This window comes from Brachionichthys hirsutus, chromosome 13 (assembly GCF_040956055.1).
Source record: "Brachionichthys hirsutus isolate HB-005 chromosome 13, CSIRO-AGI_Bhir_v1, whole genome shotgun sequence".
NCBI lineage: Eukaryota > Metazoa > Chordata > Actinopteri > Lophiiformes > Brachionichthyidae > Brachionichthys > Brachionichthys hirsutus.
The window spans coordinates 10629291-10642855 of record NC_090909.1 but is presented as its reverse complement, the minus strand read 5'-3'; the positions used below and the strand labels follow the sequence as shown (position 1 = coordinate 10642855).

Here is a 13565-nt window from a genome sequence, read left to right as displayed (position 1 = left end):
TAAAGGAGACATATTAGACCCTTTACCCACAGTTAAAGCAGTTCTCAGGCACTCATATGAAATATCTGTGCCAGTCTTCTGTTAAAATAGCAAACAGATACTATGTTGTCTTGCTTATACGATGCAGACAAGGCGCGTTAACTGGTCTTTAATATACTTTATTCGGAGCTTGCATATTATCTGTACAGCGCTACCGTCATCGCAATCCTGTTGCATCACGTACAGGTTAGTTCTGCGCATACTCCGCTCCTGTTGCATGCTGGGTAATGGAGTTCTCATTTAACTAAATGACTATAACAACACAGATACTGCAGGACAGCGTCCGTCATTTCGATCTCAAACAGCTCCGTCAGAAACGATCTTAACCCGGAAATAAAAGTACGTTCATAGCGCGCGCGCGCGCAGCAGCGCTACCATGGTAACCGTGAGGGACGTTTTTAGCACACAATAAAATAAAATGTGGCAATTTTTGCTGAACATTACCCCAAAAAAATGGGGTAAACCACAAAGTTTAAATCGGTACCGTATTAATTTAGCACTGAAATCACAACCGGGAATAAAAAGGGCACGAAAGGCATAAACTACTCACTGAGTTTAAGTGTTACCAAATGTTTGTTCTGTGGTTAGTTAGACAGTCACCAGAGCTTTGCAAAGACAAAGATTAAACTAGTGACAAATAAAATCTAAAAGACACAATATGAGTCTAATTTATACTGAAAAATATATTTATTCTGTATCAGGATTTGCTTTTACAATTTAGACAGTTCACATTCAATTTTAGAATACAAAATGTCGATTAATATTTACATGAATATTGGAGATGCATTTAAATTGCAGTAATTGTTTGTAGTATTGGCAACATTCAGAATGTTCTGATGCACCTTCTGCACAACTTCTGACAATTAAAATAATTGTTTTTCTTGTTATTCTTATTACACTAATGTGCATATTGTTTGCATTGAAATGCACCAGCGCACGTTGGCCTCTCGGCCCAGCAGCACTTTGGGCTTGATGTCTGCTTTAATAAACAACTGAAGTTGTTCAAAAAGTGTGTTTCATTATCAGTTTGAGTCCAGATGTGGTTTCATTTAGTTAGCTATTTATGAATTCCTACAAAGTAAAAGTCTTTGTGTTCATTTCATTCAAATGAGGTTCCAGATTGACTCAGATGGACACATCATGTCGTTTGTTCAGGAACCTGTTTGGAGTTAAACCAACAATGAGAAGTTACAATGTAGGCTGTAGAAAAGAGGAGAAGAAACAACTGCTAATGTTGAACATGCAAAGTGAGACTTTAGGGGAGAAACGATGCAATTATTGATGGCAAGAAGAAAAAAGTAACTTAAAGTAATAAGTAACCAGTTACTTTTGGCAGGGAGTAATAAGTAAAGTAATGTAATTACCTTTTCCAGCAAGTAGCTAGTAATAATATATTACTGATCTAAGAGTGTTTGTGCAACCTGTGTATTGTGAGCGTGCATGCATAACTCAAATATCTAACAGTCCCCCTGCTGAGGTGGCCCGAACGGGTCACCTCACTAACCTAGCGTTATCATGTACTAGCATTAACACCAAAGCGTGAAATGTAGACCCAGACCCCGATCACAGTCGGTCCTCTTCTTCCGGATCTCCAGGCATGATGAAGCCCAGCCGTCTCAGCCGGGTGTGAGGGTCATTATAAGGGCCCTCTGCTCAGCCTACCAATTATCCATAACAATGAAAGGGCTGGATAACCCAAATGTCCTAAAAAGTAAACTAACAGTGCTCTCAGGCCTTAAAGGGTCGCTCTCAGACCGCCATTAGGAATGAGCGCGCTACACCAAACATGGAACGTCCGCTGCCAACTCCCCCGAGCGGCATCTCCTGGAACCTTGTGAAGATCCCACACTACCTCCGTCTGGGACTCACTCCCTCCAATCATGGCCACAAAACACCACATTCCAATCCAAAATTTAATCACCCTCCTACACAAATTCTCCATCTCTAATTTACTCAGGTACTGTCTGAACTCCCTGAGATCTCAACCAGTGAGCGGCTTGGCCTTGACACTAATTGCAGATCTGGCAGTCTCCCAGTCCCACTTTGAGACTGTACAGTGTGGGCTGCACCACCTGATAATGCCAATGTGACCTCAGTAAGCGGGGTTATCCAAATAAAATTCTATTTGAACCTCCTATAATGTGGTCAGCTCATTAAGTTTTGCTTAGTTTTAATGAAGTTGTCCGAGACTCCTCTCGGGATTCTAAGCACATCTCTAGGTCTGTGCTCTATCTCCAAACCCATTCCCCATAACCTATTGTACCTAACGCCTCTATGAAAGCATTCCACTATCTGCCCGAATAAATCTAGCAATACCACTCTTTCCTATTACCAAACTCTGTTCCATATAATATTTCACACCTCATGTCACACACACATCAAGCATACACCAATAATTAAACATCTCCATCGTCTGAGGGCGCCACCAATGATGACTAAACAGATCAGGCAGCGTCCTCTGATCCATGTCTCCTGTAATGAGGTTCTTGACACATGGCAAATGTCTGAGTCTATCTTAACCTACTGCAAACTCCAGATCCCACCATGCTGTCTTTCACTGCGCCTTCACCCAATCATCTCTGTCTCAGGGGTTCTCCTGTGGCGGACATAAAACGGTTAGAACCTGGAATCTGTGTTCCTGTTACCTGCCTCACCTCGAGACATCTCACAGGCGCGGTTCACTCCCATCAGCTCAGCCATCTGTGTAGAGGACGGTGATGGAAGAACCTGCTCTTCCAGGACCGTCCACCCTTGTTTTGTCCATTGTGTGTGTTCTGCTACTGTACAGGGGACACCTACACCCCCTGCGGATGTAGCATGATTTAGCGCATCAGTGAAAAATGTTCTGTCTGGTTTGGGTTCCTGGAAACATGTGACATAGTATTCCATCCTTCTGTCCTCCCTGTCCATATTATTTAATGTCCCCTCTCTAGAAGTTTGACCTCTTAGCTGTTGAGAAATGTGCTACTGTGTGCGGATTATTGTTTACTATACCGCACCTAGTTCCTACATCTATCCCCGAATTAGAAAATGATTATCTACCTGCATGGTAGTTCTTGGTCCTGTAAACCAGTCTGACCCCCCTATAGCTGGACCCTGACTTCCCTATCGTGACCTGGTCAAACACAAAAACCCCACGCATGAAACATCCTCCCTTTAACTGAAATCTGGTCTGTCAGAAGTACAAAAACAGAGATCATGAATTAATCCCATTATGGTTTGTTGTCAATGGAACAGAGACACACAGAGATAACAGCCAACATTAGATGCTAATTTAGAATCGACCTTCCTATCTTCCTATAATGTCCTAAAGTTCCTCCTTTTCTTCTTCATTTTCAGGTTAAAATTGCCACATATAACGTGGACACTTAATAAGTGCCTGTCTTTCCCAAAACTGTGTAAATCGGTGATCCAATTTGCAGAAATAATCAAGTATCATATAATCCTAGTCCTGCTTTATATGGAAGTTCTATCATGCACCAACATCGTCTACATGCACAGCGTTGTGTTCATATCTAAGATCTATGTTCAGTGCCTCTAGGCTTTCAATGATCTCATTCTAATCTATTTTGCACTAATGCTTAGCATTACTGTATGGTTGTATCCAAATGCAGTAACTGGTCACCGTTGGCTGTCATCAGAACCCTCTCTTAACAGTGTCCTCATTTATACCAGTTCGTTTTGTTTAAAAATGGAAAATGTATTTCATACACTTCACATAAGTCAAGAAGTCTCTCGTTAATCATACCTGCAATATAAGTCAATGTTGCCCGTCCTGTTAACGGCCCATCGTGTGCTTGTGCGACTGTATAAAGACAAAATGGAAATGTCCATCGTGCTTGTGCAACTCTCAAACACCCAACTTTATTCATTCCATACATTCATCTCCCATCATTATAGGGTGGGGGTCAGCATTTCATGGGAGATTTCATGTCTCCTTATAATGCATGTGAGGCCAGGGAGGGAGGGGTGCATGAATGTGTGTGTGTCTCTCTAAACTAAGATAAGAAGTCAAGGACGGAAGGAAACAAGCAGCTCCCAATCTTGTATCTTTCTGTGAAACAATCCTACATCCTGAGTTTCTGTTTCCTTAACTTCAATGTCTGAGCTTTCCCTGTCTGCTCAACTATGTGTGGGAGTAGCTGCAATTTTATCTTACCTCTAGATATGGTGGCCTTGTTAGTTCTCTGTTCGTCTCTGTCCCGGAATGTTTGTGAGAACACCGGAGCTCCCCCGTTCCTCATCTGTGCACTCCCCTCACAATGTCTCCATTCGTCCAAATGAGCTTCCTCGAGCTTCTGTTCAAAACTTTCTATGAACTAAATTAACTACTCGATTATTCATTATTGAAGTCTAGCTTCAGGTGCTCCTGAGTTTTAAATTTCCCCAGCCTGTCCTCTTGAGCCTTGCATTAACCCCTCAACAGCTGCTAGTGTTGTGAGCACGGCACTGTGTGAGAGGCAACATTATCCTCGTATGTGTCAAATTATCAAATAGCTGTATGCGATGATGTCTGTACAGACAGAGAATGTCTTGTCATTCTCAGTGTTAACTTTATTGAACGTGTTTGCGTTCTTACTGAAAGTGGGGTCAGTGTTGATGGATGAAGCTGAGGGAGGAACCTGTCCCGCCCTGGTTGTTGTCCGTTCTGTCCCTTCTCCCGATCATCCTGCATGGGGACACTCGATATCTACATAAATAGAGCATATGAATTTGTACCGGTAATGGTCTTCTACCCCAACAACACTGTGACGTCCTGTCACAGAGTGCATTTGTACTCTCCCAACTTAAGTGTTTCTTTTCGCCATTCAGGAAATCCATGGTGGGACTCTGGGATGGCTCAACCGTTTCCGCCACTGTCTCACAACCTCTGTGTTTCTGGTGGCCCCCCAGACGTGGTTCTCCTGTCACACACTCATCAGGCCTCCATTAGAACCTGCAGGACACTCAGACAAAATCTTTAAATTTCTTTTTCATGATAATAGACACATTTACAGAACTTCTCGTTCCAATGATTAGTAATATGTGCTCCCAGATATCTTGACTCCTGTCCTGCATTCTGTGACGTGCAGCACTGCTCTGTGATTGTCTGGTTCCGGGGTGTGTGTGTCTGTGTTCTCTCCCCTGCCTTGTCCTGCCTCTATCTCACTCTGGCCCCTCTACCAGGCCTTGATCTTCCCTCAATCGCTCCTTATTTCATGTGCAGCAATGATCGTTGATGAACTAAGTTTGGGGTTCGTGTGTAGGTGTTCTGCATTTACATCTTGATTCTCGTGAGCATTTTGGCTTAAGGTCAATTCCAGCTGTCAGGTTTCAGTGGGACCGAGAGGGCCCTTCTCTGTCCCACTCCACCGCAAGCCGAAGGTGTAAATTTAGGTGTAGTGTGTGTGTGTGTGCTTGCTCTTTCTTACACAGGTTGCAGCTCATGAGGTTTTGAACCACTTATCTAAAACATTTTAACTTCCCCAATGTAGCTAATCGGCGGCCGCCATTCTATGAGTATTAACCTCTTTGGACGCACAAATTATTTCAATAACAGCATCAGGTTTTCTTATTTATTCTGTTATTTATTCATTACGATTTTTTCTGGATTTTATATTTTAACCGGTTGTTTGCCCTGTCTACACTAGTTTTATAGACGTCTTTCCTTTCGGACCCCACTTTTTCCTTTATCTAAGCTCACTCACCTTTTGGTCCCGGGACTCAAAACCCCTAGTGACGCTTTCAGACCAAAGGTTGCCAAAATCACCCCAGAGCCAGGTATTTTAACCTGTTGCTGTCGACCCATCTGGATATGGTCTTTTTGCTCGTGAGGCCAAATTATTTGCTCACCTAAGCCCAGGGAGACAGAAAACCCTTTTATGTCCTCTTTTTTGTGCTCTCCGGTGTAGCAGTCCAAATTAAGTCACTGAACCTGGGACTCCAAACCCTTTTCTGACGCTCATATGGTCCAGTGTGATTAAAAGCCGATTAAATTTATTACGTGAGCTGGCCGAAACTTGGTCTGGAGGGATTCCCAGGAGACCCTTTCCTTTCCCGGCATTTACCAGACCGTTTATGTCTCGCACGGGGTCTGCCACCCAATCCAGTGCAGTTTTCGGCTGAACCGGACCGTGCCGTCAACCAGCACGACGTCGCCACTGGCCAACGCTGCCTGCACGGGCCGCGAACAGACCGCGTCTTCAAACGCTCTCTTTTTGTGCGGAGTGGGGTCACCTTATCACCGTTTCACCTTTTATTTATATAGCGCTTTCCTTATCAGTATTCAGTACACGGCAGTTCTGACCACTGATTCTAAAACCCTGCGAAGTGTTTGACGCTCCAGCACCAAGATCACACACCTTAACGGATCAATGCCTACAAGTCGTCCGCCCCTCAATGGATCAATGCTTACAGCACACAAATCGTCCGCCCCTCAATGGATCAATGCTTACAGCACACAAATCGTCCGCCCCTTAATGGATCAATGCTTACAGCACACAAATCGTCCGCCCCTCAATGGATCAATGCTTACAGCACACAAATCGTCCGCCCCTTAATGGATCAATGCTTACAGCACACAAATCGTCCGCCCCTTAATGGATCAATGCTTACAGCACACAAATCGTCCGCCCCTTAATGGATCAATGCTTACAGCACACAAATCGTCCGCCCCTTAATGGATCAATGCACCAGGCACGCAGATCACAGGTAACGGATCGTTGCTCATAGCACGCAGATCACAGGTAACGGATCGTTGCTCATAGCACACAGATCACAGGTAACGGATCGTTGCTCATAGCACACAGATCACAGGTAACGGATCGTTGCTCATAGCACACAGATCACAGGTAACGGCTCGACACTCATAGCACACAGATCACCGGTGTGGACCGATGCTGTCTCAAACACTCCGGTCAGCGTTATCTAATTCCCCGTTCCTTTCCAGCTTTTGCAACAACAATACATGTCTTACATGCCTATAGCTCTGGTACCATTCTTAAACAGTTTCACTCTTTATACAGACCCACATGCTGAACCAGGCAAACATCCGGCAGAAATCTTTAGTCAAAAGGTTTTCTGCTTACCTTTTAGATGCGCATTACAGATGTTGCCTGGCCCAGCACAGGAGCTGCCACCTCCATTGAGATCCGGGTCACGGCACCAGCTGTTAGGTTTCTCCTTTTTCCCCGGTTCTTTTATTATATCCCATGTTGGAGGTGTTTATTCAATAATGAGTCAGGATTATAAAACGAATCAAGTTTACTGATGGTTTTCAGTAAGTACAAAACTGGTAAGGAAATACAGCGCTGGACTCTCCTACAGACGCGGAAGCGGGACTCTGTAGAAGAGTCCCGAATGTTCTACGGCAGTGATCTTTATAGTGGGCATGAAAACACCCTCCTCCCAGGGGGTGCTTACACCCTCCTCCTGGGATGGGCCGTTAGGGCCCTAACTTATTCCCATCGTGTATCAGTTACAATGTAATGCTTTATATGTGATTAATCTATGTGTGTGATTATTACCACAAAGTATGTAGAGATAAAGAAACTAAGAGTGTTTGTGCAACCTGTGTATTGTGAGCGTGCATGCATAACTCAAATATCTAACAAGTAACTTGCCCAACACTGCTGATAATAAAGTATCTTGAATCTTGAATCTTGAATCTTGAATCTTATTACGTGATTATTGCAGAACGATCAAATGGCGTGGACCCACCTCGCTGGCATCTTTTACGTTTATCAAAAGTGCGTTCTAAATTTATGAAATGGCCAATCCTGCGAAAGGTTAAAGAAATACATTTCAAAATCATAAACATGATTTATCCCGTGGCAGAATTGGAAAATGTAAAAAAAACTAGCATGACCAGAAAAACGAGCTGAATATGACACTGTGAATAATATTATTTGGAAGTATAACTTTAATTCAGTATTACAGAGAGAAAACAGCATAATAAACAGTAAGAATAAATATATAAAAAATATATATATACCATACCATCAGAATAATCATGTATCATGTACATGTTGTATTCATACATCTAGTGTACTGCTATTGTGTACACAGTGTAGCCCACATAATAATAATACTGAAAATAAATTCTGGTACTGGTGTGACTCATACATTGTCCAAAACCAGATTCTAGCAGATTACCGAGCAGTTTTGTTTTTCTTTACACCCGTGCCTCGCGAGTCTGTTGTCTGCTCTTATAACAAAATAGAACCGTTGCCGAACGGTGAGATGACGTGTCTCTTTCAGAACGCAACACCAGCTACAAATAAACAGCACCTCTAGTTTCAAGTTGTCTATTAGTTCTCAGAAAAAAGGTGGTTTAGTAAACTCATGAATCAGTAATCACTAGTAAGAATATTTGCATGAAAATATGTGATCTTCCTGAGGAACTTGGAGTCAAAGAGAAAACCGAAAATTCCTCCTCGTTCATTGATTCATTTATTTGCCCATTTGATTGTAAACTGCTTATTACACCAGGAACCACAGAAACTCAACTGTCGCCTGAAAGGGATATTCTGCATTTAGTTAAATCACAATCACAATATATTTTTTTGAACAGTGTGGGCAGATCTTCTGCAATACTTTCCACGTTCGACCACTAATTTAAAGCTTCTGGGTAGGTTCTCATGTGGCCTGTCAAAGTACTATGCTGTCTGAAATGTTTCCCACATGTTTCACCACTGTAAGGTTTCTTTTCTCACCTGTGTGGGTTCTCATGTGTAATGTCAGATGACCACTATGTCTGAAATGTTTCCCACAAGTTTTACACCTATAAGGTTTCTCAACTGTGTGGGTTTTCATGTGGACTGTCAACTGGCTACTGTCTCTCACATGTTTCCCACATGTTTTACACTCGTAAGGTTTCTCATCTGTGTGAATTCTCATGTGTTCTTTACAGGCTGAATTTGTTGTAAAAGCTTTGCTACATGTTGTGCAAACATATGGTCTCCCTTTTCTGTTCGTTCTGCTGTGGGATTGAAGTGTGGGCTCACCAAACCACCATTCTGTTGTGGCTTGGTGTGCAGCAATAGACTGACCAACGCAATCAGACAACTCTGAGATGATAGTTCTCAACCAATTGGTGGACACACACTGAGGGATTCAATTCACTAGAAAGAACTGTCGCATGGGTGGAGCTAAACCTTGGTGTTCTCAACCCGCCCAATTTTGTCATCTGGATATCATCGCCGAGAAACCACCCCCTCCAAAATCCCACATAAGGACACATCGATGCTTTTAGAATCCTAGACGGTCACGGCACCAATGTAACCCGTGTGCGTGTGAGTTCCCTCTGCATTGTGTTCTGGGTTAGTTCTCCTCCTCGTTGTTGTTTATACATTGATTCAAATACTTATAATTTTTTTTTAACGTGTCATTTATTTGCCAATTTGATTTCAAATTGCATATTTTACCATGAACCACAGAAAGGGAAGTGTTGCCTGAAAATGATTTTCTGCATTTAGTCAAAACGTAAACACAACATATATCTTCTCAACAAATCTTTCAATTCTACTGGTCCTCTCCAGTGTGGGCAGATCTTTTGCAATGTTTCCCACGTTCGACTAAATTAAGGCATCTGTGTGGGTTCTCATGTGGACTTTCAAATGACTAGACTGTTTGAAACGTTTCCCACATGTTCTACAACTGTACGGCTTCTCATTTGTGTGGGTTCGCACATGGACTTTTAACTGACTACTGTTTCTGAAATGTTTCTCACATGCTCTACAACTGTAAGGCTTCTCATCTGTGTGAGTTCTCACGTGGATCGTCAAATGACTACGGTTTCTAAAAAGTTTCCCACATGCTTCACATCTGTAAGGCTTCTCATCTGTGTGGGTTCTCATGTGGACTGTCAAACAGCCAGTCCGTCTAAAATGTTTCCCACATGTTTCACACCTGTAAGGCTTCTCACCTGTGTGGGTTCTCACGTGGACTGTAAACTGACTACTGTTTCTGAAATGGTTCCCACATATTTTACACCAGTAAGGCTTCTCATCTGTGTGGGTTCTCATGTGGACTGTTAACTGACTACTCTGTCTGAACTGTTTCCCACATGTTTTACACCTGTAAGGCTTTTCACCTGTGTGGATTTTCATGTGGACTGTCAACTGACGACTGTTTCTGAAATGTTTCCCACATGTTTCACACTTGTAAGGCTTCTCCTCATTGTGGGTTGTTAAGTGGACTGTCAGATAACCACTATGTCTGAAATATTTCCCACATATTTTGCACATGTAAGGCTTCTCATCTCTGTGGCTTCTCATGTGGACTGCCAACTGCCAACTGCTTCTGAAATTTTTCCCACATGTTTTACACCTGTAAGGTTTCGCATCTGTGTGGGTTCTCATGTGGACTGTTAGATGACTTCTGTTTCTGAAACGTCGCCAACATGCTGTACACCTGTAAGGCTTCTCATCTGTGTGCGTTCTCATGTGGCGTGTCAACCCATCACTTAGTATAAAATGTTTCCCACATGTTTTACACCTGTAAGGCTTCTCACCTGTGTGGGTTCTCGTGTGGACTGTCAATTGACTACTCTGTCTATAATGTTTCCCACATGTTTCACAACTGTAAGGCTTCTCTAACGTGTGGGTTCTCATGTGGACTGTCAACCGACTCCTCTGTCTGAAATGTTTCTCACATGTTTGACATTTGTAAGGTTTCTCACCTGTGTGAATTCTCATGTGTTCTTTACAGGCTGAATTTGTTGTAAAAACTTTGCTACATGTCGTGCAAACATGTGGTCTCCCTTTTCTGTTCGTTCTGCTGTGGGATTGAAGTGTGGGCTCAAACTCAACATCCTCTTCACATGTCTCACTTCTCTTATCATGGCTAGTAGATGCATGACAGCCGTTAGAGAACAGCAGCTGGTCAATGTCTGCTGCTCCTACCACAGAGCCAATAACTGGCATGAGAACTCCAGACTCTTCCGATGCTGCATCTTCCTCAGATTTCAGGAACAGAGTCTGATCTTTGCTGTGCTCTGTTTCTTCACAAGTAGGACTCAGCATGAAGGTTTCCGTCTCCTGCTTCAGTCCAAGCCACTCTCTCTCCTGACTGGTGGGGATTTCTTCCTGCTCCTCTTTCACATGTGGAGGCTCTGGGTCCTCTTTGTCCATACTGGAGTTCATCTCCTCCTTACAGAGCTGCTGATCAGCAGGAACCTCCTCCTCCTCCTTACAGAGCCGCTGATCAGCAGGAACCTCCTCCTCCTCCTCCTTACAGACATGTTGCTGTGGACAATCTGGAGGACAGAGAACAGAAGAAATTGGACACTGCTGTGATGAAACAAATGCAGACATGCGAGGACATACATACTTAGTCTGTGTAATTTCATTTCGGGTGTCCAGGTGATATATAGCAGTCTTTGCTGATGGTCAGTTTTTCCCAGTCATTTCTTTACAGGCAATCGTAGGTCGCTTTTTAAAAACTCTCTTTATGGTGAACTGAAGGCATCCTGTTCAGCTGAAATATCTGTAGACAAAATAAACAAAGTGAGACAATGTTATCGTCATGTGACAGCTGATTGTACCGCTAATTTTAAATGTGTGTATTTAAAATCGATAGAAAAGGAGAATGACCTCTCAAAACTTAAAGGTCCCAGATTATACCCTTTATACACAATTTCATGCAGTTCCAAAACACTTATATTAAATATCTGTGTCAGTCTTTGGTCAAAATAGCAAAGAGATGCTGCAGGACAGCGTCCGTCATTTCTGTCTCAAACCGCGCTGCCAGAAACGCTCTAAACACGGAAGCAAAAGTTCGTTCATAGCGAGCACGCGCACACACACGCTAGCGTGTTTAGCACACAATAAAAAATTCAATATATGTGTGTGTTTACTACAATGTATATAGAAATAAAGCAGCGCAGTGTTGGTGTAGTCTAGGGATGGGACGAACAACACTGGCGCGTCAGCACTGTGTCGCGTGCACAAGTGTGAAACCCCGTACTGGTGCGCGTATCGCTTTAACAAAAACACACGTGACCGATACAGGAGTTGTGTCGTTTGGATGTGCCGCGCCAAACTGTGTTTATAAGGAAACAAACTGTATCGACATGCAGGACAGCGGCCGTCATTTCTAAGTTCGTTGGATGGAGATTACGTTGTTTGCTGTCGCTGTCGCTTCTTGGATTTTCGCTTTGCTCCCATTCATGGATCGTTCTCGGAAATGTGTGAATGAATCCATTTTTAGTGTGTTTCATATAATTTCATATAATTGAACACTTTGGTTAACAAAATCCCATACATAAACATTTTAACTCTGAAATTTTATTACGTACAAATTTGGTATATTTTACATGCCAATAAACAAAATTTGAACATGAACAACTTCACTCAGCAAACAAGTGGAGAAAATTATATTATACAAAGATCATCATATTTTAAGTAAGAGACCAGCAATTGAATAAAGATTAAATATTATTTCACAGGCTAATGTTGGGTTTACAGCATGCAAGTTTTTCCATATTTTTTTCATTTTGTTTACCTGCAATGATTTTAGATCTACAGCAGAGGTCACTGTCGAGTGACCAACACAGTGTCGATACGCTCCTTGATGTATCAATAACCCATCACTAGTGTAGTCTGTGTATTGTAAGCGTGCATGCAGTACTAAAATACCTAACGATGAATTAAAACACATTAAAAGAAAAGTCAATCCACTCAATGTTGTACAGTAAAACAGCAAACAAAAGATGTTTAGACAAATATTAAATTGGTTATTTAAGAACACATTAATAAAACCACGACAAAATAAACATGCCTGAATTAATTCGGGTATGTTCAACTGAGGTTCTTTCTGCGCAGCACGCCTTTCATGAGAGAAAGAAATACACGAAGCGTCTCTTCAGACGACAGAATGGCGGCTTCAACCCCCCCACCACACACACACACACACACACACACACACACACACACACACACACACACACACACACACACACACACACACACACACACACACACACACGCACACACAGCGGAAACGTGCTAAGCTAGCGCGCTCTAGCGGCGATTTCCAGGTTAGATAAAGAGTCAAACATGACTCGTTCCATCTCTAGAGCAGATATTTATAACAACCGAACTGTTAACTCAAACTGAGAACTTGATTTGTGATTCATGAATGAACGAATGTACACACCTGTCTCTGTCCAGCTCTGAGCAGACTAACGAGAGGGCGGAAGTGACGTCATACACCCGGTTCCGTCACCGGAAGGCGCCGTAGTGCCACTAACGCACAATACATCGTTCCCACAGGCTAAGTACCCAGAGACGCCATCTTTGCTGTCAAACCGCTTCGTTTACACAATTTCACTCAAAAATGTCGACTATTGTGTCCTATTTGCAGCGTCATCATAAAGAGACCAAGCGACTCAGATTATAAGGAGACTCTATCGACACCTTCTGTCTCCTCTGCGCTTTCACTCTGTGCTGTGCCCTTTCCCGTGCACATACCTGACCTCTCTGCCGTGTGATTGCACATGGCTCCCTGTATATTTGTATACACATGCATGCGTGAATTCACTTGTG

At 42.8% G+C, this 13565-nt stretch overlaps 1 protein-coding gene across 1 annotated transcript; it reads right to left on the bottom strand.

Annotated features, from left to right (window-relative positions):
* Positions 1–7959: 7959 nt before the first annotated feature.
* Positions 7960–11422, bottom strand: LOC137903467 (zinc finger protein 791-like; the record flags this gene model as incomplete). Its single annotated transcript, XM_068747618.1, is given in 5 exon segments — positions 7960–8725; positions 8728–8916; positions 9624–10347; positions 10432–11275; positions 11350–11422. Coding segments are annotated over 5 exon segments (1926 nt in total), but the record flags the coding sequence as incomplete, so codon positions are not given.
* Positions 11423–13565: the final 2143 nt, after the last annotated feature.